The 27,241-nt window shown below is 43.9% G+C and overlaps 6 protein-coding genes across 22 annotated transcripts; 2 read left to right on the top strand and 4 right to left on the bottom strand.

Moving 5' to 3' along the window:
- The first annotated feature begins 137 nt into the window (after positions 1–137).
- On the top strand, positions 138–2,069 carry LOC6536703 (protein PXR1). The gene is made up of 3 exons (XM_002097239.4): positions 138–351; positions 404–1,125; positions 1,187–2,069. Exons 1-3 carry the CDS (start codon positions 215–217, stop codon positions 1,960–1,962), a joined length of 1,635 nt encoding a protein of 544 aa, XP_002097275.1. The 5' UTR covers positions 138–214; the 3' UTR covers positions 1,963–2,069.
- LOC6536704 (ADP-ribosylation factor-like protein 6-interacting protein 1) lies at positions 1,960–3,810 on the bottom strand. The gene is made up of 3 exons (XM_002097240.4): positions 3,290–3,810; positions 2,821–3,186; positions 1,960–2,605 (listed from the first exon to the last, which is right to left on the bottom strand). The coding sequence occupies exons 1-3, from the start codon at positions 3,311–3,313 to the stop codon at positions 2,402–2,404; spliced, it is 594 nt and encodes a 197-aa protein (XP_002097276.1). The 5' UTR covers positions 3,314–3,810; the 3' UTR covers positions 1,960–2,401.
- A 645-nt stretch (positions 3,811–4,455) lies between these two features.
- Positions 4,456–7,143, bottom strand: LOC6536705 (protein no-on-transient A). Its single transcript, XM_002097241.4, has one exon. The coding sequence runs from the start codon at positions 7,058–7,060 to the stop codon at positions 5,063–5,065; it is 1,998 nt and encodes a 665-aa protein (XP_002097277.1). The 5' UTR covers positions 7,061–7,143; the 3' UTR covers positions 4,456–5,062.
- Positions 7,144–7,981: 838 nt separating this feature from the next.
- On the bottom strand, positions 7,982–22,567 carry LOC6536706 (fasciclin-1). Of its 17 annotated transcripts, XM_039375104.2 has the most exons (19): positions 22,442–22,567; positions 21,540–21,783; positions 17,987–18,025; positions 15,792–15,924; positions 15,544–15,710; positions 15,250–15,480; positions 15,013–15,181; positions 14,759–14,919; positions 14,087–14,104; positions 13,207–13,215; positions 12,453–12,461; positions 11,862–12,016; positions 11,705–11,795; positions 11,421–11,641; positions 11,199–11,361; positions 10,994–11,141; positions 10,760–10,795; positions 10,455–10,580; positions 7,982–8,926 (listed from the first exon to the last, which is right to left on the bottom strand). In XM_039375104.2, the coding sequence occupies exons 2-19, from the start codon at positions 21,642–21,644 to the stop codon at positions 8,922–8,924; spliced, it is 1,986 nt and encodes a 661-aa protein (XP_039231038.1). In that variant the 5' UTR covers positions 21,645–21,783; positions 22,442–22,567; the 3' UTR covers positions 7,982–8,921. The 17 variants fall into 17 exon arrangements, with proteins under 17 accessions (XP_039231038.1, XP_039231042.1, XP_039231026.1 ...); XM_039375108.2 differs by lacking the exon at positions 10,760–10,795; XM_039375092.2 differs by lacking the exon at positions 7,982–8,926 and having other exon boundaries at positions 9,517–10,580.
- A 608-nt stretch (positions 22,568–23,175) lies between these two features.
- On the top strand, positions 23,176–25,264 carry LOC6536707 (coiled-coil domain-containing protein 63). Its single transcript, XM_002097243.4, has 5 exons — positions 23,176–23,645; positions 23,703–23,998; positions 24,147–24,655; positions 24,714–24,888; positions 24,949–25,264. The coding sequence occupies exons 1-5, from the start codon at positions 23,421–23,423 to the stop codon at positions 25,163–25,165; spliced, it is 1,422 nt and encodes a 473-aa protein (XP_002097279.1). The 5' UTR covers positions 23,176–23,420; the 3' UTR covers positions 25,166–25,264.
- Positions 25,265–25,271: 7 nt separating this feature from the next.
- Positions 25,272–27,241, bottom strand: LOC6536708 (fatty acyl-CoA reductase wat). Its single transcript, XM_002097244.4, has 5 exons — positions 27,076–27,241; positions 26,904–27,016; positions 26,334–26,844; positions 25,561–26,272; positions 25,272–25,501 (listed from the first exon to the last, which is right to left on the bottom strand). The coding sequence occupies exons 1-5, from the start codon at positions 27,182–27,184 to the stop codon at positions 25,414–25,416; spliced, it is 1,533 nt and encodes a 510-aa protein (XP_002097280.1). The 5' UTR covers positions 27,185–27,241; the 3' UTR covers positions 25,272–25,413.

A 27,241-nucleotide genomic window follows, 5' to 3' on the forward strand; every position in this document is an offset into this window, starting at 1 on the left:
TATTAAATGCACCTTAAGGTAGTTTTATTGTTATGAATAGAAAATAAATAATTTTTTTTTAATTACGTTTATAGTGCAGTGTAAGCGCTTCATAAATGATCGATATCGATAACAATCCGCGAATCAGCTGTTGCCTGTTTGTTTACGATTAATTTTGGCGTCAATTTGTTTTTAATAATTACTAAGTTTATTAACTAGATAACAATACGAAGCCATGGAGGCCAAGAAGATATCTTTCGGCTTTAGTAAGTTATCCAAGAAGCCAAATATTCTGCCCAGCAAGCAGCCAAAAGAGGAAAGCAAGGTGGAATTAATAAAATGTTTGGAAGGAAACGAAATTATGCCAGTCGCGTAAGTTAAAATATCATATCATAAAACTATTATATTGAACAGTAACTTTTAGCGAAAAAGTGGAAGCTGCTCCTCTCACAATCAAAATGATCGGCATGCAGAAGACTTCATCCGCCTTGGCGAGCCTTATGAGGAGACGGGCAGTTCTGTTGGGCGAGGAGGAACCCGATCCAGAGGAGGTGACTCCAGCGGCCCAGTCTATAGCAGAAGTTACGGCAGGGGGACCCACGGAAAGCCTGGAACAGAGAGCCGCTCGGGAATTAATATCTGCCAGCCAAAACAACGGTGCCGAAGGTCTAGACGGCCAGAAACTTGTCCTGCCAGCCCTAAAAGCAGACGAACTGCCTCTTGATGGTGCCAAGGAGGCAACCCTAGATGACTATGACAACATACCTATCCAACAATTTGGCTTAGCCATGCTGCGCGGTATGGGCTGGGTTGATCCACCGCCAAAAAAGAAGGGCTCAGGACCCATTGATGATGCCCCCTTTCTGCGACCCAAAGGTATGGGACTGGGAGCGGATAAGGCACTCAAACCAAAAGCTCTACTGGTCCAGCCGGAAAAGAACGAGGTACTGGAGATCAAGAAGCTGGCGTACGTGCGCATCCTGGGCGGAAAGCAGAAGGATCAGTATGGCCAAATCCAAGGTTTCGATGACCATGCAGGGCGAGTTATTGTCAAAATGGCTATTGGTGGAGCCAAAGAGGCGTTCAACGAGTTCCTTTGTCAACCCGTGTCCCGCAAGGAGTACTCTCAGTATGGCAAATGCATAAGTAAGTGGAGCTTGGGAACGTCAAACCTTTCAAATTTGTGACAATTTACACTTACTTTTAGACACTGCCAAATACGAAGAGTTCAAAAAATGTGAAAACGAACACGGCCAGATTATTGTAAAGCAGGAAAATCCGTCAGCAAGAAGGGACCGCAGGGAAGATATTAGATCACATCGGGACGAAGCTCAAGATCAAAAGAGTTTGAAGTCGGAGGACCAGAGATCTAGCAAAGAAGACTATCGCAGGAGATACAAGGAAGAAGATAAAAGGTGTTACAAAGATGAAGATAAAAAACCGTACAAAGAGGAGCAACGCAGACCGTACAAAGACGAGGTCAAATCATATAAAGAAGCTAAATCTTACAAAGAGGAGGGGGACCGAGAAAAAAAGAAGTATGTACAAGATTCACGGAGTAGTAGCTCCTCCATATCTAAGCGGGAGGATCGTGAGCGTCGCCGTTCGCCGAGTCCCAAAGTCAAAAGTCCTTCCAAATCTAAGCGGGAGGACCGTGACCGAAGGCGTTCGCCAAGTCCCCGGAGCTCCAGAAGAGCAAAGAGTAGTTCAGACGAGGCGGACGATACGGGAGAGTCCACCGAGAGCGACTCAGACTCTGCATATGAACGCAGAAAGCACAAGAAAAAATCATCCAGCCGCAAGTCAAGAAAACACTCAAAGAAGTCCAAAAACAAATCGAGGAAGGGGGACGACTCCAGTTTGGAGAGCGATGACAGCCTTGATGGAAACCACCGTCGACACCCCAGCAAGCACAAAAAGAAGACCAAGAGGAGCAAGCACGTCAGATCCCGCACGCGGTCAAGGTCAAGAGACCGGAAGTGATTGATCTATTCAGTTGAAATCTTTATTTAAATATAGTTCATTAGACGCTTAAGTTGATTTGTATCTTACTTGGGATTATCATAAATTTCAATTAACTCACAAAATAATCACAAAAATGCCTTGTCTTTTGTTGCGCGTTCTTTTTCTCTCTCCGTACGCCTCGTTTCGAGATTCCTTCTGTCTTACATGTTACAAACTTATAGTAGGAGATGTGATGGGGCCAGAACCACGCCGGGATTTGCCAGTTTTCCGATGAAAATACTCTTCATACGCTGCTCTTATCTTTTAAGATATCATATCATAGTTTCAAATTTAATGCTTTTAATGTGTGATTTAGTGATGCGATGTGTGCACTATGGCAAGAAGATGACTTAGGCTTGTTATATATTTTTGGTCAAATGGTGATGAGTTTATCTGCTTGTTTGAGATAAGGATTCCTTTACTGCAGCTTCCTCTTGCCGCACTGGATCTTTTCGTTGATGATCTTCGATGCCGTTTGGGTGACGGCCTTGAAGACGTCCTTGTTCTGTAGCCCTGGCCACATGACGATGAGAAGGGTGGCTAGGTACATCAGCAGTAGGTTGTTGATGATGGCTCCAATCCAGGCGATAGCCAGAAGACCCAAGCTTATGACGATTACGAACTGGAATCAAAACGAAAATGTGTGAGAAAATATAATAAATTTGAGATATAATAATAATATAGCATTCTGGCTGCTGTGGAAAGCTAGTTAGTGTTAGAGGTTTCATTGTAAATCACACTTAAGATTTGCAGTAGAGGATCTACAGCATCTACCAGGCTCTAAAGCTGCTCTTCCTTTTTCATGCACATGTACACATCCCTACCGCTATTACTCACCACTGTGGACTTTCGCTCCTTGAAGAGGTACTCGTACCAGACCACCAGACTGCCCTTGACGGCGCACACCTGGCCGCACACGTCCTCGAACTTGGCCTCCTGGTCGCCATCCCAGTTTACTCCGCCAAAGAGCAGACGCGACACCGTGGGAAATACGTAGTTCAGTAAAATGCTAATGAGTCCGAGGAGCGACAGCAGCGTAATCAGCGAGAGGTCCAGGTACCACAGTACCAGGTACAGGACGCTGATGGCGCCGAACACCACTCCGGCGTAGTACTGCTTCTCCCAGGTGATCACGCCGTACGCTCCCACGATGGCTGTGCGGAAGGGCTCCAAGTCGTGCTTCAACTTGTTGAGCGCTCGTTTCTGCCGGAGAATTCGCAATTATTGTGATATTAGTTCACGGGGCTTCTGCACAATGGCGACGCCTTCCGGCCGGAAAGCTTTCGCCAATTCCGCCCTTGCTCACCTGGTCGACCTGCGATGCTGCCATGCTGGCTTTTCCTTGTTACTAGGCGGTCGGAGTTCTATTCCGAGAAATTAAGTTGATGCCCGAAGGTGTTGCTTTCTGTTTGAGCGAAAAATCAATTTTCTTGGGTGTTTTTTAAGTCGCCAAAGTCGCAGTGTGACCGTGGTTCCACGTTTTTAAAAGACCGATCTAGGGGTTGTTTATTTCAAACGGCGATTGTATTTTCCCTCTGAACTTATCGATTTTTTCTTATTATAACTCTGTTTCAAAAATTTCAAGTTTTACAAATCTTGTTTTGATTTGACTAAAATCCTATTCTAGCATATATTACGATGACATTTGGGCTCACATTTCTCTTTAAAATCCTGACAGCACCCTACCTATAAATGTTCACTTTACATATCAGGCATTAAGGCTTGTCCAGAATCAATTAAATAGCAGAACTATAGGCCCATATATGCAAATAGATTAGTTAGTTGATTAATATAGTGTTGAACCCGTATTATTTGATTTGAAAATAGAAAAATGGGAAGCAAAGCATCATTTTGGCTTTTGTTAGTTAATCAAGCAAATCAACAGCAGCCACGAGTTTACTTAGATTATGAACTCAAAGCCTTATATTTTTATTAAATTTCCGAAAAGGAAAAGCTTATGTGCAAATTATTATAAATATAGATCTTAGTAGTTAAAAACTTGTAACTCTAAAAAGTTAAAGATTTTTGCTGAAATTTACTATAAAAGAATATTGTTTTCAACCGTCTTGAGCTTTAACGATGCTGAGCTGCAAAAGCGTGTTAATGGAGGGACATAATACGTCTGGGCAAAAATCAAATCAAGAGTGATAAACTGTTTTCATTTAGTGGAAATTAGAATTTATGGTTATTCCCCGAGTAATTCGACTGCAATCTTTGATTGCTTGTGGTCAATACAATTATGTAACTGCAGGGTGGATGGGAGGAGGGTTCATGCAATAGATCATTCTGTTGAGCAAATAAATGCTGTTGTTTGAACAAGTGATTGCATTTTGACCTAATATAAGACAGCGTCCTGGGACTAAAGACAGCAGCAGAAACGCGCCTTCCCTTGGCCTTTTAACCTATTGTTTATTTCTCAAACACGAAATTGCTGAAATTTTCTGTTTTTACGCAAATATTACCAACTTAAAATCCTGTGGAAGCTTAAGTTCTTTTATTTAAGAGATCTGATGGAAAATACATTGAATAAAGGCAAGTCCGCGATTCGATTAGTTACTCATAAAGCAAAGTATAATCCACCTATCTGCCTATCTATAAACTAGACCCCATAATTAAATTCATCTCGGAATAAACACTAATTTCTGTCGTATCTTCATGTATTTAATTTGATGATAGACAAAAAGAATCATGTTTCTGGATAGTCACTACATATATTTAAAATTATCGTAATGAATAAATAGATGCACGTAATGATAAAAGGATGAATGGTAGATTTCAGGTGATTTTCTTCGAAATACTGCACATCTTGTACATTTGGGTTTGGATTTTATGTTTCTTAAGGTTTTTTTTTCTTTTGTCATTTTCTTGTTATTACTTCGTGGTGGATTTTTGGTGAGACCCGATATCATTATATTTTTTAAATTATATAAATTCAATTGATATTATAATATAATGAGAATGCATCTGTGCTTACACGATCCCTTTCTTATTTTCTATTGTTCACTCATATCCGAGCGAAATGTCCAATATTAAGCGTAATCAATGAGATTACGTTTGCTATCTATATTGGTTTCCATGTCTAAAAGCGTCGGCGTCCCCATGGAGCATTGTTTCCACCGCCACTGTTTCCGCGTTGGTTACCGCCAGCTCCAAACTCGAAACCGTCCAGTTTATCTGGACCTCCAGGTCCAGAATTGATTCCCACCATTGCGGAATTGTTACTGTTGTTCGCAAAAACCTCGAAAGGGGAATCGACAAAGTTGTCGAATCCAGAGTTGGTACCTCCGCCGAATCCCTCTTGCTGATCGAGAATCATGTTAAGCTTATGGGCCTGCATTAGTAATTCACTCTCCTGCTGACGGGCTCGCATGTCCTCCTCTTGGCGAAGCATTTGGCTCTGGTGACGACGCAAGTGTTCCTCCTCGCGGTTTCGCATCTCTTCGGCATGTTTCTCACGCATCTCCCACTCCAGTTTCTTGCGCTCGTTGTCAACCTCGCGCTTCCTCAGCTCCTGGCGCAGCAGTTCGGTCTCCTGTTCGTAGCGGGCGTACTCCATCTGGGCCTCCAGCTTGTCCTCCTCCATTTTCAGCTCACGCTTAAGTGCGTCCTGTTTGCTCTTGAAGAGATCATGCAATTGCTTCCAGCGAGATCCATATTCGTGCTCAAACGAATTCATATCGGCGAAACGCGGTCCGATACTCCGCTCCTGGGAGAATTCGGGCATCTTCTTGTTTAACGCCTTCTCCGGCAAGCCGTCGTTGTCGTCGTTCACCTCCATCGGTTCCACCAGACACGGACGCAACGAAGCAGTCAAGAAGAAGCACTTTTCGTTGCACAGGCGCAAACAGGCGCTGGCCGAGGACTTTTTGCTAAACTCAACAATTCCCTCTCCGGTATGCTTACCACGATCGTCCACGCTGATGATGGCGCGCTCGATGGGTCCAAAGACCTCGAAGGACTGGTACAGCAGCTCGTTGGAGACGAACTGGTTGAGATTGCTCACACGCAAAATGGTGGCGTTGGGCGCGAAGCGGACGCGCAGCTGGCGTCCCTTGCGCATAGAGCCATCTAAAGCGCGCTTGGCCTTCTCGGCATTTGGGTGGTAGTCTACCTTGAGGAATGTAAAGTTCTTCTCCGGGTTCGAGAAGATCTCGCCGATCTCGCCGTACGGTTTGAACATCTCGCGCAGTTCGTCATCGGTTATGTCGTTGGTCAGGTTGCCAACATACAAGCGGTTGCGTCCGGAGAACTTGGTCTCGGTGGGTAATTCAATGGGTGGCAACTCATGGGTGGGTCCACCAAGGCTGCGCAGTCGTTGGGCAATAAAGAAGTCATCGCCGCCGCGCTGGCCACCGCCGCCCATCAACGAGTTGTTCATGCCTCCTGGTCCTCCAGAGCGCATGCCGCGGTTTCCACGCTGTTGGTTTCCGCGCTGCTGGTTTCCACCTCCAGCTCCTCGGAAGCCCTGTCCTCCTTGATTGCCTCCTTGGTTGCCCTGATTTCCAAGGCTCTGCCCTTGGTTGGCATTCTGATTCGGCTGGTTTTGGCCACCTCCTCGTCCTCTGAAGCCCTGTTCTCCTTGATCGCCTTGATTTCCCTGACTAGCATTCTGATTCTGCTGGTTCTGGACATTGCCACGCCCTCGGAAACCCTGTCCTCCTTGGTTACCCTGACCCTGGCTGGCATTCTGACTGGACGGACTTGGGTTGGCAGTTGCGGTTTCATTGTTCTTTGCGGGCACATTGCCCGCAGCCGGCTTCGGTGATTCGTTCGTCTGCTTTTGATGTGCATTATTGGCACCTTGGAAACCCTGCCGGTTTTGATTTTGGTTACCGCCTCGGTTACGATTTCCGGCGAATCCACCGCGACCACCACCACCACCACCACCAGCTACTCCGCCACCGTTCTGGTTGTTTGCTCCAAATCTTGCCTTTTTCTCAGCAGGATTACCGTCGCTGGCGGCATTTTGCTTGGGGGCTGTGTGCTTGCCCAGACTCATGTTGTTCGGATTGCCCCTTTGCTGGCGCTGTGGCAACGGCGAGGCGTTCGAATTGTTAAGTTTAACAGCGCCTTCCATTGCAAAAAAAAATTACTTTTTCGCAGATTGAACGCTCTATGTCAAAAATCACCAATTGGAAGTGCTGCCAGGTATGAAAAAGAATGTTACCAGGTACTGCAAAGTGTTTTGTACCAACTGCTTTAACCTCCTAATATATACCGAATTAAAATAAACAATTTTAAATAGTTAATTGTCGTTGCTGTTATGATGCTGTAACTCTTTTTAGAATAGCGAAAACTGGGCGGCCTCTACTAAAATTGTAGTGGTCTTTGTCATTTTGTGGAGAATCGATATTTTTCACGACTATCGATATTTTAATGGTTGCAGTATTGGGTAAGTTAACAATCGAGCGGAATTTTTCAATTAAGACAAACTAAATAGTCAAGTTTTAAAGGGTCCTTCAGAACTCAAAATGAACTCTTAAACTCATTACTACTAGCGGAATAAAGTCGATATTCCAACAGAGAAGTTACATGAAAGATCTGAGAACTATCATTCCAGGTGACTGTAAAATTACACTTATAAATTGTAATTTAAAAACTATTCTATTGTTGATCCAAAATGTTGAAAATTTAGTTGTGAAACTAACTACTAAAGTAAAACTTTTTCAAGTTTCATTGCCACAATGGGCATTTCTAGAAATTTCGCTGCCATTTAGGAATCCCCGAAATTCAAATCGCTCATTTAGAAGACAAAGTGCAACAAAGACAAACGATTCATTTATAGTTAGTTTCAAATTTTTATTATTCGCTCAAGCTTGCTGAAGATTCTCGGTTGACATTCGGTTTTCTAGTACATGTAATAATTAGTTTAACTAATGCTAAATATAATCTGTTCCTTTACGAGTAATTCAAATGGATTCGGTTTATTTGTAAAAAGCGTTTGTCGTAAAATAAAATGGAATAATATTCTTTTGCACTCCAGTTTTCCATAGTTTGCTTGGTTTTGCATATTGTATGTATTTGAATCATATATTTCAGTGTCTAACGCTTGTTTAGAAACTCAATAGCTAATTTACATCAATAGTATGTGATTCAAATTCCACTTTTAGGTTCTTGAGTTTTACAGTAAATAAACTACATATTACACATTACGTTATATTATTCTGACAATTAAATATATGAAAAATATGCATTTCTCGATTTGTTTGGTGTATTTTGGTGTAAATAGCGTGTGGCGCAATATCATTTGTATTGTATCATTTATACTTGTATTGTTGGGGTGTAACTCCGTATATATATCTGTATATATCTGGGTATCTTTCGAAGCGGAACGTATGTTTGGGGTACGGGGTACAAGTATGTTTTGAGTAAATTTGTATAAAGGTTAAGGTAATGCGTTTATCTTTAGTAAGGCACTAGTTACACGTTAAGACGCCGCTTAACGTGTAACTACTGACTACGACACAAATTGCGATTGCAATGCGGTTCTCCCTCCTCTAAGTTCTCCGATCCGCGCTCCTCCAGCGATCCTTTAAAGCTTACTTGTACAATTCATTAGCGTATTCAATTCTGATCATTTAACGCGATTTCTAATTCGATTTCGATCTCATGTTCATCTTTATTTCATAGATTTTTACTTAGCTGCTACGGCACTGCACTGTACTGCACTCCAAATGAAACTAAATCACCTACTAAAGATAAGACTTCCGGAAGGGTTCGATCGGATCGGATCGGGAATTAGCAACTACGTGAAGCGACTGCCACAACTGGGTTTTTGATTTCGACTGAGTTCCTAAGTGGGTGGTAGTGGTGGTGAAAGTTGAGACAGTGTACTGGTAGGCTGATAGTTACTCGTTTGAGGATAGTACAATTCTGTGTTACTGTTCGACTTAACACTCGGGTTTTACGCATTGGGTTGATTACAATAGTTACAATGTCTAACCTATAAGTACATAGCATTAGGGGGAGAGACAGAGAGAAATAGAAAGAAAGTTGGTATATAGTTAGCGATTGGGTTGTTCTATGTCGGACTAAAAACTAGTTTTAAACTACGTACAAAGTTTGAAATGCAACTGCTCGGCCGAGGGAGAATTTATTTCAATTTCTCTTTACGTTGTTCTAGTTCTTGTTTTTGGTTGTACAAGTATGCAAGTTAAAATCGGTATCAAAATCCATTCAATGATGACATGTAGTTGTGTACCGTGAGTGATTTAGATTACAGAGAGTGGTATGTATGCTGTAGAGATTTCGTCGATTTTTGTCGGCAGTTTCGAAACATGTACATTGGACTAACCTAGTTGCAGTGGCTACACTCGCTCCAAGTGGCTGGTGTGTGTGGGCGAATGTGTTTTCTGGTTTTTCTGGGGGGTTCACATGCATAGCGGGGCTAGTAACTAAGTGCAGGATGGCATATCATATAATTGAGTTTGTTGGTTGCTTGCTCGCACTTTTCTTGTCCGACATTGATATAGTTTTGAGCCTACAGGGGTCATTCGTTTTGGTTCGAGACAAGATTGGTGCCGGTCTTAATAGTAAGGTTCAAATGAAAAACTTTCAGTTTATTATCAAATTTCACACTTTCAAATCTTACAATGACTCTGTTTCGTTACATGTTTGTATGTATTTATGCATAGGAATAAGGGGAATGTGTGGGCGCTCGAGTATGAGTGTGTGATGCGCTTATTGCTTATGCTTCGCTCCTTCTTCGACATGTACAATGAGATTCGCATTCTACTTAAGATAACTCATTTCATAAATCATAAAATAAACCATTAACTAAAACAAGCAATTCACAAAAAATGTACACTTAAAATCATAAACACAATCAGTTGTTTCATGGTACGATACCAATGTAAGTGTGGGTCTAAACTTAAAACATAGCGAGCTGATGAACGTAAGCTACCAGTATAGGTCGAACATAAAATTAAAATCTTTTACAGAAAGTTTCATATTTAATATTATACATAAGGCCGTTGAGGGAAAATCGAGTTCAATACTTAAACATAAGGGGGTCTTCGACTTTATCCTAGTCTTTCTTGCCAGCTATTTTGGGAGAAGCTGTCGATGCAAAAGCAAATTCAGCAGGCAGTTTTCTGCATGCGTTTTTTTCTGAGTGTGTGTTTGTGTATGTAGATGGCGTGGACGTGGGCATTTTGAGTTGGAATGATGATCGTTCCTTGTGACGCATATATTACAGATACTGTTTTGGTTGCTTGTGGTTTTCGATCGGTACGAGTATCAACAAACTGGTGATGATTAATTTACATCCATGTGGATGTCAAGTTAGTCTGATACTGAGTGTTGTTGGTTCTTGTTCTGTAGACGACTGTTGTTGTTGTGTTTGATTTGCATTTGCTTCGGATTGGATTGGTTTTTACATATCGGATGCATTTAGTTCAAGAACTTTGCTACTGTTATCATTATGAGGTTGGCCAAGATGATGCAAATGCTTGATTCTGGCAAATAGCTACCTCCGGCCACGACCACATCCTTTTCCTCTAGGAGTGGGTAGTCGATGACGTGGATGATTCCGTTGGTGCACTCCACATCGGGCCGGTATACGTTGATCTTCTTGTAGTTCCAGATGATCACATAGCCTGCAAATGGAAGTAGTCATTGTTAAAGGTGGTGGTAGGTTAAAAGCAGAACTGGTATGCAATCGATGGGTGGTTAATGCTAGTGGATTGCCCAATGAGCGAGCTATGGGTGGACATGGCCAGGACGAGGTTTTTGTTGTGGGCGGTGCGATGTGGGTTTGAAAAAGGACAGCACTCACCAGTCCATTCGTGACTAGCATACTCATCATGGAGATCTTTCGATTGGACAACGATTAGATTTAGTTAAGCAGAAAGCGAGAAATTTATTTTGAGAGTTGTAGAAAAACAGGTTCGGTTAGTAATGCAGCACGGTAGGGGAGGACCAATAGAATCAATCAAATTAGGTGAATCGAATCGACTTGAATTGAAAGGAGAAGCAACTGAGCCCTTGGCATCCAATGTGGTATACTTACGTCCAGCTTCCTCCTCCACGCGGATACTCAGGGAGTCGCGGAACGTGGGTAGGATAACGCTTCCGGATTCTTGCGAAAACTTCACCAGATCCTTCATGGTGTACTCCTTATCCGAAATAGCCAAGTGACGCTCCAGAATGGACTTGGACTGCGGTTACAAAACATTTTGAGTATAATAAAACACAGGCTTAAGGTAAACACCTACATGATAGGCAAAGTCGGCCATAAAGAGCTTCTTGTGAGCCGATGGGTAATCCAGCTCGGTCTTCTGCCAGCCCTTGTCCCTGGGCACGAAGTAGGTGAAGCGGCGTTGTGTGTTGTTCAGCTGGTCGTTAAAGTGCGAGAATTTTCCCATCTTATAGGTGTCACTTGAGGAATACGGTATAATGTAAACAGCGTATTACTAAAGCTCTAAAATCAAACATACCTCATCATAGGATCGGATTCAAGTTTGCCAAGAACTGTAGTGTAAGGCACGCCCAGCACGTGGTCGATTATATGAACATAGCCATTAGTCTGGGCCACATCCGCCTGGATAACGGTGGCATTAACGCCGCCTCCCTCAACTGTGATTACTGTGTCCGATCCCTCGCCACGAACGTTGAAGTACAGGAAGGTGTTGTTGTTGACAGTGGGCACCTGGGCAATCTAAAATGTAAAATCTAAATTGTAAAATATGTTCATTGAAGTAAAAGAGTCATTAAGCCTCACCAAATTGGCATTTTTCTCCTTGATCTTATCCACATTTAAGCGATCCTTGATGATATGCATGTTGAGGATCTGCCTCATCCTATTCCGGTCTCTGCAAATTGAGTTTATTTATTAATATACTGCTATAATATATTCTTTCCGATTTGAGCAATATTACCGCAAAACATTGTCGATATTCGAGGAGTTCCAAGCCTCATTGCTGGGAGCCAAAATGGTCACTTCCGTCAGGCTATTGATGTCGTCCAGAACTGCTCCTCCATTGTCCATTATAACTTCGTAGAATTTTCGCAGAGCTCCGTTTTCAGCATTCTCCTTCAAGATAAATTGCAAAATTAATAAAATAAAATTATTTGAAGTACTTAAAAAAAAAATTTAACCAAATAATAGGGTGAATGAAAGAGGGGTACGCATAAGCTTATAGAGATTTTCAAGTTCTTTTGGGAGAATACAAACAAGTACGAAAATAATACAACAACTAGAAATATATCCGATTACAACGTACGCCAGTTATACACTTATTGGGTGGGGGAATGGATGGCTGGCCAATTAAGTCGTGAATCAATGGGAATGCTCCTTAATGACTCACTAGACAACTGGGTGTATGTGATTTGATTTAATGGCAAAAAATGTACCGAATCATTGAATTGTTTGCGCGGTGGTTGGGTTGGATGGCAATTTGATAGCAAAGCGTTGCACTGATGACTGTTGTGGTTTTTGTTCTTGTTCTGCTGTTGTGATGTTTACTTACGTTCATAAACTAAATCAGTTTTTAAAACGGAGTGGTAGCAGAAATAGTTTAATATTCATTCGAAGTGATTTGGTGAAGACAAGGTTCGAATAAAATTGAATTAAAACATTTAAATATTGTCAATTTGGGATTTGGGTTCCACGCAGATTGCCCGAGTTGTTCCGCCACAAAAGAACGTTTGAAATGAAGCACAAGGAATTATATTTAATTTTTCATTGTTCTAGGCATTGTTTAAAGAGCAGGCAAACGGTATGGCTCCATTATGTACAATGTTACTGAACTACGTGCACTTTTCAACAATTTACAGCGATTTGTAATATTTTGCATTACTATTACGTAAAATATTTATATGAGGTTCGGCTGTGTTTGCATTGAGTTAAAAAAGAAGGAAATAAAAACTCCGACAAAAAATAGAAAGATATTTTAAGTCAGTTAATCGCACAAATTAAAAATTCGCGAAAATCACCATACGATAGATAATCATACTCTTAAGTGCCATGTGCACTTGCTTCATTTGCTATTTTAAACTAGTGCTGTACATCATATACATACTAATTGTGAATAAAAATCGGTCATATTCTTAGACCCTAACGCATACGCGACCTTGGGAACCAATAACTTAATTATACAAAAAAGATCTACGCTTTTTTTGAAAAAAATATCATGCATAGCAAAAATGGCAGGGGATGCAAACAAAATGCAACTAAAAAGAAACCGAACTGCTTAACGTTAAAATCGGATTGAATCTGTTTACCTTGAACGACTGAACGTTTTGGTTTTTGTTTCAATATTTCGGTGCACCGATTCAATTTAGAGCGATATGTGGTTGGGTTGTATTGTGTTTTGTAGTTTAAAATACAATTATTCGGCATGTGACGAGAAACAAAGGATAGAGGTATGGATCAGTAAATAGCAAAAGGAGAGTATCACAAGTAATAACAACGAAACTAGTTTGAAAATTTCGAAAACGATAGCACGATATGAAGGCGCATACGATTCGAGCGGTCGAATGATATAGCCGTTCTACAGTCCGTTTCACAGCAATATGATTAACTGCTGCACACGAAACGCACTGTTTCTAATGTATATGCCTATGAGAGAGGAAGCTATTTATCGGGCGGGTGGTGTTGTCAGTTTATGCTCAGAATATACACATACAGCTACGGTTACGATGATGGTCAAAGCATGCCGGCTGAAGGCGAGCGATCGATGATTGATCATTGGATATGCATTGGAAAGTGGCGGTTGAGGGATCGAAGAGCGTTGGCCAATCAATGATGGGGATAGATTTATACACTTGCTTAGTTCATGACGCCATTAAAGTACCAATACATTCAATATAGAACAAAGGAAGTTTTTGTGAATGCAGTTTTGGTCGATTTCGGTCAGATCGAGCAAAGCGCCTCTTAAGCGATTTTTTCAGTGTTAGCCAATTGGTGACTAAAGCACGTATTGAATTTCGAGGGCCAATTCTGAGCGCGTTGCCCAACCGAGTCGGCAGTCTATTGCACTTTCGATGCAAGGAACTGCTAGTGAAATGCATATTGATGCGAAAGTCTGATTCATAGAAAAATTTACATGAAATACATTGCTTAAAGATTTTTTTTTGGTTTTTCAGCTTTGGCAATACTTACATTACACCCAAAATTTTTTTAAAATAAAATTTATATTTTAAAAATTATTTTAAAATAAAATTTTGCTTTTGATTTTGCATAGAACCGAATTGGTATACAGACTTTTGAGCAAATTCCCTTGTTGGGGGAATTTTGCATCAAGATTGGAAAAAATTCGGTTCCATATAAAATCAGTCTTTTGGGTTTTCATTTGTATTAGTTAGGAAGTATATCTAGGGGATACTGAAAACTAGTGTCTGCATTGATCTTATTATACTGTATGTGTTTAGGCAGTGGTTTCTGGGTGCAAGATTATTTGGTTTTGGCTTTGCCCTCAGTGGAGCACCGAGGAAACTTCAGCCTTGAGAGTTCGTTCCCTTTGGCACCATTTTGGGGGAGCTGCTCACTTAGGGCAAAGAAAAGCCGGGTGTCCGCGTGTATGTTTGAATGTGTTTAGCTCATGTGTTTGTAGCAGTCGCTGGGCAGCAGGCAAGCGATTTAATTGGTTTCCCAGTCTCTGAGGAACTGCCGCCAGCGTTATCTTTCAGTGCGTGCCGAGCCAATCAAAATGCCAAGCCTTATCACAAGCCGCAGGCACTATCATTGTTTCTATGTGTTTGTATCTTGGACTGTCTGTGTCGTGTCTGTGTGGCTGCAATTGCAGTGGATGCGCCTCTCCAACACCCTACATACCTGCAGGAATTGGGTGACCGTCGTATCGATGATCATCAGCGGGCGGTGGATCAGATGGACTACTCCGTTGCTCACTGGGATGTTCGCCTTCACGATCTCGGCCAGAACCACACCTTCGCGGTGCTTGGCATCGCCCAAAATGGTGTTTGACTTGACGTACACTGCAAGTAAAATTATATGAATAATACATTCGTTTGTTGGGCTTTTGTAAAATAGAATGAAATTAGTGCACTTAAATGGAATCGAATACTTACTTTTGCCGTTCTTCTGCTTAAAGAAACTGACGGTGACCTTGAGCAAATCCCCAAAGGCGGCGGAAGTCTTGGGGTCGTCATGCTGGGCAGCGGCAGTGAATATGACAGTGTTGGGTATCACATGGCCATCGATGACCTTACCGTCCACGAGGCTGCTGCGAGCCGAAAGCTAAAGTTACAAGGAACAGTGAGATTGTAATGCGAAACAAATAATGGGAAATTCAACTAGAAAAGCACCTTAAAGCCCTCATCGACGGGAACCAGGAAGGTGTGCTGTCCGGCGGCATCATAGACCGACTCTTTCTTGGCCATCGTCATCTGGCTGCGGTACGTGCGCACGCCGATGTTGTCCACGTTGAACTCCTCGGCGTTCTTCAGGAACTTGAGAGCATTCGGATTGTTGGGGGTATCCGAATGGCCAGCCTTGACGGTAAGCGGCTCCAGTACCTCGTCGATGATGTGCATGATCTGTCGGTGAGTAAGGAAGGGAGCTTATAAATGAGTCTATGGAATGCATATGGGGCCACTGACCTGTCGCTTGCCATCGCTGTTCGTCTCCACACTGAGCGAGGGTATGATCCGGGCATTGTTCACAAAGATGTCGCCATTCGAGTTCTTTGTGATGTACAGCGGTGGATTGCCGGCCATGTCCGATGACACGGTATTCGGCAGTCGTTTCTGGGTGTACGCCTCAGTGGCTGCAAAGGGTAATCAGAGGGTATAGTCATGTTATTTTGATTTTTATTATTTTTAATCAGCCTGATTGAAACTGAACTCACTAATGTGATAGAGCACATGGGCGGTTTTGCTCTTGTAGCGCTGGAAGGCTTCATTGGTGGGCACAAAGATCGTGCAGCTGCGCAGCGAAAGCGTTGAGTTGGCAATTTGATTGCTCTCCAGCAGGCTGTAGAACTGCAAAGATAAACGGGTTCGTTACACTCATTCGCGTCGCTCTATTGCCAATATCTTATCGAACCGAGTGGGGAGTAGTGGGTGGTGGATCTGGGGTGGAGTGCCTTAAGGGGTGGTTCGCAGACTGGGCTGGTTGCTGGGCGGTTTTGGCAAAACGGCAACCGACCAGCGCCATGGCAACGTCTAACAAACTAATAAAATGAGGAACAACTTTATGCATGTCCTGGTGGGGATGGCAGGGCGGCGTACCAGAAAAAAAGGTTTATTGAACCAATTACGTAAGCCTAGGGGTGGGTTACGCCGCCCAAGTAGATTGTGTGTCATTCAATTGAGAGCGGGATGTGAAATGCATTTCCCAGCCACCCCAAACAGCCAGCCACTGACCCTAAACCAGGCCCATAGTCAGTTGCTCGGGCGGGCCACCTGCCCCTGCCGCATGAGGCCACATGCAACCGCACACTCTGCGGCTTCCCGGCGGAGAGGCACTGGCCGCCACGCCCCGCTGCACATTCCCAGTCGGCTTTATGAGGTCCTGCGGACATATCTGTGTCTCGGTGTGCCTGTGTGGGTGCGTGTCCTGCCGAGGACAACACCTTTTTCCGTGCCCTCCTTTAAAACGGTCGTGTGACTCTCGTGTTTTCGTTGCTGCCCGCTATGAGTCATGGCAATTTGGGTTTAAGAGTCTGTCCTTTCCCTTTTCCATTTCCATTTCGCCTGCCTGCTGCACATATCTATGCTCTGGCATCGCCAATGCACACGCATGTGCACCGGAAAAAAGCGGCTAAGCCGAGAAATTGATGCTTCATGTCAGTGCAGTGACTTCATAATTGGAAATACATAATTTAATTTAAACTGACAGTGGATTTCTCACTTGCACTTCCATTTCAAAGAACAAATAATCCTGACTACTGACTTTGTATGCCCTGAAATTCTTTTAGAACCCTGGTGGACATAACAGCTTAAGTCCGAAATACTCTTTGTTCAGGGACTTTTTGTTCTTTTTCCCCGAGTGTAAATACACTTTATCCTCGCTCTGCATTCCAGATGCATTTGGTAATTTGAAACCGTCAGTTGTCGGGGCCGTTAGCGCTGTTGTTGTCCTGGTCGTGGACATTCGAGTCGCCAGCGGGCTTTGTTCTTACACCGTCTTCAGCTTGGCCAGAACTGCTTGCCGGTGTCTATATCGCTCTCGAAATGTTTTCGCTTATCTGGCCAAGCCAAGAGAGTGCCCTGCTGTTAAGTGGGGTCCTAGGGACTGGCTGTGGCATATGTCACAGTGTCACAGGTTGATATGGGATACGTTCAGGTATAATGGCCAATAGAGCCCAGAGAAGTTTTATTGAATAGTTTGGGTGCTGGTTTTGTTTGCCCAGAAACTGCGACACTTTCTCTTGGCCGCCATTTTCCAAAGGCCATCTGTCAGCATCCTGGCCAAATTCAACCCCCTTGGATTTCGGATAGAAGCCTTTGACAATTAGATGCAATTACTTTCATAAATTTCCGTTATCGAATGTTTTGCATTTGATGAAAGCCGGCCAGGGCGGAAGGGAGCACGGCTTAATGAGTTTCCGGTTCTTTTGGCACATCATCGCGATAAGGCCAGCTCTTCCCCGGGGAGTCCTTTTCGGAAGCCCGAAAATTTGCTACAATTGTTAGAGTATTATGCTGTCATCGATAAACAGTTTCCCTTTCGGTCTGGGGCGTCTCATTTACTATGCAAACACCACTCGCCGCCCAACCGCCAAAAGTGCTCCCAAGGGGGAGGGTTTATTCAAAAGCGCATTTTGATTTTCCCGAGTGCCAAGTGCCAAGTGCCAATGACCCTGGGGCCACAGACGAACCACGAACATCAGTGGTGAGAGTCAGACGGCGGAGCAAACAATAATTTGGCCAATGGCCCGATGAGTACTGCTACTGGATACTGGTTAACTAAATTAAGCCGAAAACATGTGAGTTGTACGTTAACAATGTCTTTTGAGTTTGGTCCAAATTTACAATAGCTTAATTGTGTTCGTGTGTTTGGTTTTTCTGTTTCTGTTTGGTTTTTGGAATTGCAGCTTACCCTAACTGGCATAAGGCGCCTCAAGGATTTGGCAGTGCTCTGAAAGAGATAGAGAGAGAAAGAAAGAAAGAGAAAGAGAGAGAACCGCTGGCAGTTCAAATTTGTTCTGTTTTCTTTCGATTTGTAGCCAAAAATTGTACTAATTCCTACACCAAAAACAACTACAGTCATGAGAGGGAAAGCCTGTTCGGAGGAAATTCAATTTCCATCATCTAATGGAGCCATTAAAACTAATTAGCCAAGAGAGCGAGCCAAGCTTCGTATTTTGGACTAGGGACTGAAATCGGAGCAGGAGGGATGCTTGTTTCCTTCTGGGCGAGTGCATGTTGTATAAATAAATTTAATTGGTACAAATTATGTATGCATATGTCGGTTGTAAAGTATATGTATGTATTTTCTTTTCGATAATTGCAGCGGCAGCAGAAACAGAAAACAGAAGCTAAAGCCAAAGCGAAAGCGATCTCAACCCCCGACTTCGGATTCCGGTTCGGAATCGAGCAGGGCGGCAGTGGGAAGGGGATCGAAATGGGGGGTTCTACTGTGGCATCACTCCGAGGCCACGCCGCCCCCACGCCATGGATCGTAAAAATGTGCACAGCCAGTGCTCTGACGGACGGAGATCCGTCTATGAGCATCTGGATCCATTAAGGTCAGTCGTGGCTCATTCATCGCCTCGCCTGTAATGGAGCTCGTCGCATATCAAATAACGCGCCTTGGCATCGCATTGAATTCTTAAATTAAATTTAATTGAATTCGATGATGCTGCGAGCGCGAGTGCGAGTGCTAGTGAGAGTGTGGACTGTTCTGTGCCGTGAGCCGTGTGCTGTGAGTGTTCCTAGACAGAGTTCAGCCAGCACCATCGCCGCAGTTGTCAAGCCAAGCTGTCCACACCCCCACTCGGCCAACTGCAATTGCATCAGTCAAAGGTTAAAAATTAAAATTAATAAAACGCGCAAGACGTTGGCTGACGCACGACAGGAAGTGGGGGTCAATCGCAGGAGGTCAGCTCGTTCCTCGGACCCGCACATGGTCACAGTTTTCTTTTATGAGTGAACTTTCATTTCGGCTGTCAAGAGGTTGAAGTTGGAATACAACTCAGCTCAGCGTGGCTCAATTGAGACATTTATAGTGCCAGCGAATTACTGGGACTAGCAGGGACTACAATATCAGCTAATTTCGAAACTCTCTCCTAAACTCGGTGGTTTGCCAAGCAAAACCACACGCCGTAAGCCAAAAGCCGCAAACCAAAACAGGCAACCTATATTTATCTAACCCACCAGCATGTAATGAGAAGTGCAGGCACAATATACAAGAAGTCCGACTTCGACTTTGGAAGAATGAGATACCCTTTTGAACCGTTTTTGTCTACACTTTAAGCGGATTAAAATAGTATAAGAAAATATTTAATCGGGCTTATGTAGAGTTTCGATTTAAAAGAATTTTATAATTACTAGCCACCCGACATAGAAATATTGCAAGTCATGGACTTAGGGAGTAACTTTAAAGGGGACTTCCCAAGCCTGACTTATTAATCCTTTAATTTTGCGGCACTTAATTTACATAAGTGCCCGAAGATTACTTTCCGCCCTTGCGTTTTTATGACCACCAAATGGACCTACCCTCGTAAACAGCAAAACTCCATGTATAAGGCCGGAAATGTTTTCCTCCAAAAGTGGCAAACTCCGGGGCAAAGTTACAATACCCTAAGCAAGGGTGCAAGTGAGCAAGCCGAGTTCCCCTTCTCGAGTTTTTTTTTGCTGTACGCTCTGTTTCGCCCATTGTAACTCGAAAAGGTTGTGTTTTCTGTGTGGATGCAACTACTTCCCTGAGACACTTGCTGCAACAATTACAGTCTGCTGGCCAACTCTATTGTCGCACGCTTTCTTTTTGCTTGGAAGTCTATTTTACTTTTCACTCAGCGTGTATTTCGGGTGCTAAGTGGTAGACATACTAGAAAATTAAGGGCTGGAGTTAGTTTCTAAAAACGGGTGTTCAACTTCTACTTCACCAAGTATATTGGGTATTAGCTAAAAGCCATGACAATAGACGAACTATGCTACTATTTTCCATGCAAATCAGTTCGATTTCTTCAGTTTGAGTTATGTGGCGGTGTGGGTAAAATACAACCAACCCTAATAAGTTGCAATGCATAAACAAACGGTTTTTCTCCAGTGTAATATTATTACCACTGCTGCTGACTGAACCCCCGCCTTTCTTTGAATTCATTACACATGTTGTTCTTGTTTTTTCAGCCGCGCACCTTTGTTGGCTTCTGACTGTTTTACACAATGTGTTTAATGTGCTTTTTCATGTACTTTGTGTGTGAGTCGGCCTGTGAAGGTGTAAAAAGGCAAAACTAAATATAAAACTGTTATGCTCAGTGGACGTCAACGGCCGGCGTTTTTTCTCCCATTTGCTGTTTGCTGGAGAAGTCCATTCTGCAGACCTGGGCTTAATTTATGTGGCTTTTCATTTTTACATAACAAACTCCGCCATGCATACGAAATGTGGCCAAGTGGAGCTTAGCGGTCGGCTGGACCTGCCCTGCCGCCAGGGATTTCGGGCAGCATCATCGATTTTCCGCAGGCCAACAACAAGTGAGATGGCTAAAGGTCAAGGACGATGCTGCCGGAACAACGGCTACCTGTGCCCAAATGCGGGTGCCTAGGCCATCTGTGCGTCCCTCTTGCGCAGGCTCCTTTTTCCCCGCTCGTCGTGCACCCTCCATCCCCCCTCGCACACTCCGCCAAGGTTTTTCCTTTCAAGGCCATCGAAATGGGGCGGCCCTTGTGGGTTGTGTGGTGGCACAAATACAGCCGACCTCTGATAAATTGCCAATATGAGGTGCCACGGGAAATTTATTGACGTCGCCAAACCCAAGCCAGGCATAATAAAAATTGATTTTATCATTTAAAATAGGGTTTTCGATCATGGGTAGCATTTAGAGCATCACAGAAAAGTATCAAATATTTTTGGAGTGACAGAAACCACTATTCAAGATCAACAGAACTAGTTCACCCATAAATGTCCGCGTAAAAAAAAGTAATACGATTGATTTCAGCAGTTACACTGACTTTAGGGGAAAAGCGCGGTAATTCTGTTTAAAGCCAAGGCAGTTTTTCCAACAAATTTATATACATATAAGACTAAAAAGTCAGCTTAATGCTTTCAAACTCTACATCTTGTGTACAAGAATACGTAATAGCTTTTGTGTCCAGCTTGACCAAAATTTCAATTTTAGTTTTTCGCAATAATTAAATTTATTGCAGAGATAGAAAAAGCGCTCATAGAGACTACCAATAGTTCGTCGTAGGCAATGCCGACTGTACCCAGGGATAAGCCAAGGTGAACGAGGGGCGCGGTATTTGGTGGGCGTGTGGCGGTTGCTGGGTGGGGTTGGGGGCTTAATCGACTACGGACAAGTGTTTCGGTGGTTTGCTCCAACTGTTTCTGCTGCTACTGCTTCTTCTTCTTACTCTACCACCTCCCTTCTCCTTCTCCTCCTCCTCCACGTTCTCGTTCCCCGCTTTTTCTTCTTCTTCTTCTGACTCACCTGAGAGAGTTCCGAATCATCGCGCAGTTTGTCCGCCAAATCGGCGGCGGCGGCTGCGTTCGCGGCGCAGAGCAGCGCCAAAAGCAGCGCTGCAGCGTTCAGCATTTTAGCGGACGAGCAGCAGCAACAACAACCACAACAGCACTTGTTTATGCGCTGGCAGTGTACGTCGTATGTGTGTGTGTGTGTGTGTGCTGTTTGCGGGGGGCGTGTGCTAGTGTGAGTGCTGCTCTACGATTAAGATCTGCAATTCAAAGGCAAACAACAGTTAGCCGACAACAAACAGCATTTCCTCGGAAAAGAAAATATTAATTCACAGATATATGCTTGGTAAGCTTTTTTTTTGCTCCTCAGAGTTTTCTTTGTTTTTGCAAGGTTATCGCTGCGCTTCCTGTTCTTTTTTGCCCTTTTTGCTTTGGCAGGCCAGACCAAGTTCCGTTATGTCACATAGAACAACAAGCGAAAAACGGACCACCGAGGAATCGGCAAGCACAACACAAGCGCAATTTAACTAGAAATAAAGCTGCGCTTATTGTGTATTATTTTTTCTTCGTTCCGCTGCTTATTGTGTGTGTTTAATTATTATGCGCCTTCCCATTTCGCTGCTGCGGCACTTTGCTATGTTTTCGATTTTATAGTTTCCTCTCTGGTCGTTCTGGTTATTCTGCGTAATTCTTGGAAACTCGGGCTGCAGGAACTAACGGCCGCCACAGAAATTATGCAATGTCCACGGACCAAACTCGGAAAACACACAAATTCTTTAAGTAGCACACACAAACGAACGCAGCGCGGTGGTAAATCAATAGCCAGAGCAACGAAACGGCCCGTGCACCTATTTTAGAGTTATGCCCTATGCATAGTATAGATTTTCCACAGGGTTTCAATGTAAGGGGAGCAAGTACCAGTCGGAGGAACCGCAACGTGCGCCACGCTCGAACGTTTTTTTCGAATTAAAACGAAAAGCGGAGAACAGGTTTAAGCCGAGCGTTTGAACTGGAGGTTAGGGATGTGAAAAATATATCAAAATATAAATATATCGATATTTTCGAAAAAATATTTATATCGTGATATTTGTTTTACATGGTATAAAATATGGTCTGTTTGGCCGCACCAACATAATTGAGTGAATAGTAAAAAAAAAAGCATATGGAACACATAAACTGAAGTTAACAACAGCGCAACCTGCAATATTTTCAGCCAGTCCATTCAAGTAAGCGACGCACTTGAAAAATATGTATACATAGTCTGGAAGTGCACGTTCACAATTTATACAAATTTAAAGAGCAACGACGGAGGGCGGTGGATAACTTCGCTAAGCAGGGAAACTGGCAACGCTATTTTACCGATTGCTTTGCAAAATGAAACGGTTATAATATTAAAACAAGAGAGAACGCTATAGTCGAGTTCCCCAACTAACTGATACCCGTTACTCAGCTAGTGAAAGTGCTTAGGAGAAATTTCCACATTGAAGGTTTTTGGCGGCTTGTGGGCATTAGAGTGGGAGTGGCAAAAAGGTTTTTGGCAAATCGAAAGAAATTTACAAGACTAACAAAAATATGAAAAAATATCAAAACATTTTTTAAAATTGTGGCAGTTTTGGGCGGTTTGTGGGCGTAAGAGTAGGCATGGCATCATGAATCGACAAACTTGCACTGCGTCACTGGAACGCAGACTCAGACTACGCTGAACCTCAACTTTTTAGCTTTTATATTTTTTTTAAAGGAAGAAGTAACATTTTAACCAATTTGTGTTTATTCCCATTACCACGCCGTTACTAAGCAACTTGCCACCGGCAACGCTTGTTTACCATTGAAATCAAACTAAGATCTATATCAGTTTTGCGATTACATTACATAGGCTGAATCTAGCAATCCAATCACGATGGCTGACCAAAGCGAGCTGGATCAATTGGCCACTGCTGAGCTGCAGAGGCTGCAGCGCCAACATCGGGGTCTCCAGCTGGACCTTCGGGGTCTCCTCGAGGAGAAGGCCAAGCGGCTGAAGAAGCAGAATCACATGATCGATGTACTGCAAGTGGAGCACCAGAAGCTGAAGGAGGAAATAAAAACTCTAGAAGGAGGAACTCACGCGCTAAAGAACACCAATGTAGGTATAAATGTAGTGGACTAGTCAGCCACCAATAAAGGCTTAAAATGATTTCAGAGGGAGAGGCACTTGGGCACTTTGCAGGAACAGCAGGCGGATCTGCAGAAGGTGCTCCAGAATGAGCGGACCAATCTCTGGGAGCTGGAAGGCCACATCCGGAAAATGGAAAAGGAGATTGATGCCCTGCGGCGGAACGAAGTGCCCGACAACTGCTACAAGGACTCCATCTGCAAGGTCCAGAAAAGCGTGGTCAAGTTGGAGAACCGCCTGGATGTCGTCAACAAAAAGTGCAGCGATGTGCTCACGGAAAACAGCAAGATGAGGGACGCCATTAACCACATGTTGCAGGATCGGTGAGTATATTTCACTAAGATATGAATATACTACGTTTATTGCAGGGCAACTAGGAGGATTAATTACCTAATGGACACAGTACTTTTCCTAGGCTTCTTCATTTTTATATTTTCCGACTTGAGCTAATGGAATCCGACTCCATTCCAGGGCAAATTTCAATGACATGTGGCAGTCGATGGTGACCCAGTTCAACGAGGGCAAGAAGTTCATCATGGATCTCATAGACCAGTCGACCCTGGCCTTCGACCAGCGAGAAGAGCTGTGCAACAAGCTGACCGTCCTGAAGGATCGCAACGAGAACGACAAGGTGATGCACATCCAGGAGATGCGCGAGATGCAGCGGCGCCTGGAGCACGACGCCAAGTTGCAGAAGTTCTTCGACATCAAGGGACAAAAGCGACTTAATCCGGAGCTGGAGCAGCGCGAGCTGGACAAGAAGCAGAGCCAGAAGGAGACCTACGAGAAGCGGCTCCTGGAGTACAAGGAGATCATCGAGAAGATCAAGCTGCTCTACAACGAGGAGGACGCGGACCGACTGGTGGCCCAGTTCAAGCGGCAGGAGGACGAGAATTTTGCGCTCTTTAACTATGTGAACGAGCTGAGCCACGAGGTGGAAGTACTCAACGATTCCACTCAGGAGCTCCAGGATGAAATAGGTGTGTTGCCAGTTTCTGGATTATGACTTCCTTATAATAATTATCTTATTCCCAACAGAACGGCAGAAATCGGAACAGACCGAGAAGGAGTTGAAGCTTAAGACCGAGGCACTCGACTATCTGAATGCCGAAAAGGAGCGGATCGAGCAGCTGGCGGAGGAGACCAGAGAAAAGAAGCGAACGCTGAGCATCAGATTGGAACAGCTCCTCAAAGGCATCGAGGATATATTCAGGTGCGATCTGGAAAATATATCCTTGCTATTGAATAACTACCCAACTCAATTTTCCTTTAGACAACTGGCCTGTGACGATGCTCCCATCCTGAATGTGCTCAGTACCAAAACCTTTCTGACAGTCCACAATGTGAAGCTTTTCATTGGCGTCATTGAACGCCGGGTCAACCTGATCATCAGCGCCATCAACATCGAGGATAACTCCAACAAAATATTGGCCCGAAAGGACCGTGTTCCCAAGTTCAACATACGGGAATCGGCGAAGACTAAAAATTAAGAATGCTAGTATTCATACCATGCGTATTCATTTTACCCCAAAATACTTAGCCGCCAATATTAAATTATAACCGATATAATATAAATTTATATAATACGATGTCGAGTGTTGTATATTATGGAAATCCGATTGGAGGGTTTATTTGCAAAATTTAGGTTGTTCTTTTATTGCCTTAAACTACAAACTACAGTCTATTCAATGAACACCCACGGTTTTTTTTAGTTCGGGCGTTGAATGAGCCCAATAGTTTAAATGAACAACCTGACAAGGGTCCACAACAGGAAGACAGCTACAGCGCACAGTAAGGTCATAAGGCTGTAGTGCAGGAACTTCAATCTAATAACGAACAAAATGAATCTTATCCAAGTATCAGACGTGTTTCCACAAGAACCTACCGATAGAGCATTCGCCGACCCTGTTCGAGGGATTCCTTAGTTGGAGGTTCCTTGGCCAGGTAAAGTCGCATGCCGAAGAGGGCCTTCCGGAAGTACTTTCCCCAGTCCAAAGCCTCCATATCGAAGTTGTACATCCGCCGATCCTCCGGAGACATCAACACTCTCAACCGGTCTGTGCTCTTCGTCTCAAAGTGCCAAGTGTTGTGGAAGAAGTGCTCCAGTATTGCCATGTTGGCATGTACGCTTCTGTACAGCTTCACCAGACGAGGCTTTCTTCCCGTGACTCTCAGGGCTATATCGTAGAAGTAGCCAGGTAGAGTGTGGTAAAAGAAGGCGGCTAGAGGGAAGAGTCGCCGATTGGAAATGCAGTGCAGAAACGGGTACCATATCATCTTGGGCAGTGGAAAGTCTGTCCGCACGCTCAGGGAGTGTTTCAAAAAGTCACGGTTTACCAGTTGGTTTCTTTCACTGGGAGCCAAGGTGTAGATTGGGGGTTGGGATCTGGTTTCTCGTTTGGATTTATCTTTGGATGCCTGCCATATACTAGCTAAAGCCACATTCGCACAGTAGTCCACTGGCACCATGTTGGCGTAACCATCTTTGTCGAAGGTGGTCAGGCGGAGGACTCCATGGCCCACGCCGTAGATAAGAGCAATGGGTCCGTACAGGTTGTCTATCCAACCGGTAACCGGCTCCTCGTGGGTGGCAATGACTGGGATTGCGAAAGTAAGTATATCAGTACTCCTTGCCTTTTCACAACTTTCAATACTCACTGACTGATGGTCGGAAGACACTCACTGGAAGATCGCCGGACTCCCTTAGGATTACATCCTCCGCCAGGGCTTTGGTGTAGGTGTAGGTATTGGGAAAGTCTCCAACCAGCGTGGGTGCCAGATTGTCCATCATTTGCTCACTCAGTAGCTTACTCATGGTCAGAACCGAGTCCGAGTCGCAGGTCAGGTGTTCTGGATAGAATCTCTCCTCGATGCGAAAAATAACGCAGTTGGAGAACGCCGTTGAGATGTGCAAATAGGCCTCCAGGTGTTTCATCTCCTTGGCCAACTGGAGCATCAGCCTTGTGGCACGTGTATTGATGGCCAGGGCCACGTGAAGTGGCTCATTGAAGCGCACCGTTGCTGCTCCATGAATCACTATCTGCACCTCAGAAGCCAGGAGCTTGCGATCCGACATATTAATGCCCAGGTCGGGGTCCAGACAGTCCCCTGCGATGACGGAGATTCGCTTCAGTGCATCTGGCTTCAGCTTCAGCAGGACTTCAAAAAGCTTGGAGAGTGAAAGTAAATCCTGAGAAGGGTTCTACCTTGTTGGAACTTCTGACTTACTGGGTCCTTCTCCCAAATGGCGAGACGCTCCTTAATATCCTTCCCCCTTTTGGGTCTGATCATGGAGTAAATACGTTTTACCTCCGTCGTTCGCAAGAGCTTCTCAATTATCACTGGGAAAATGGAGATGAAACATAACCTGATTTCCTGGGTTCCTTCACTCGGATCATACCTTTTCCCAGAAACCCGGTGGCGCCTGTAAGGAACACCACCTTGTCCTTGTAAAATCCAGGAATGCCCTCGTCCATTTTCGTTCTGGATATGATATTGTTTAGCGTCATTCCGAACGAATTCTACCGATGCGATGACTGCGAGTTGAAAACACACTTCAATAGGAA

This window comes from Drosophila yakuba, chromosome 3R (genome assembly GCF_016746365.2).
Source record: "Drosophila yakuba strain Tai18E2 chromosome 3R, Prin_Dyak_Tai18E2_2.1, whole genome shotgun sequence".
NCBI classification, from domain to species: Eukaryota; Metazoa; Arthropoda; class Insecta; order Diptera; family Drosophilidae; genus Drosophila; species Drosophila yakuba.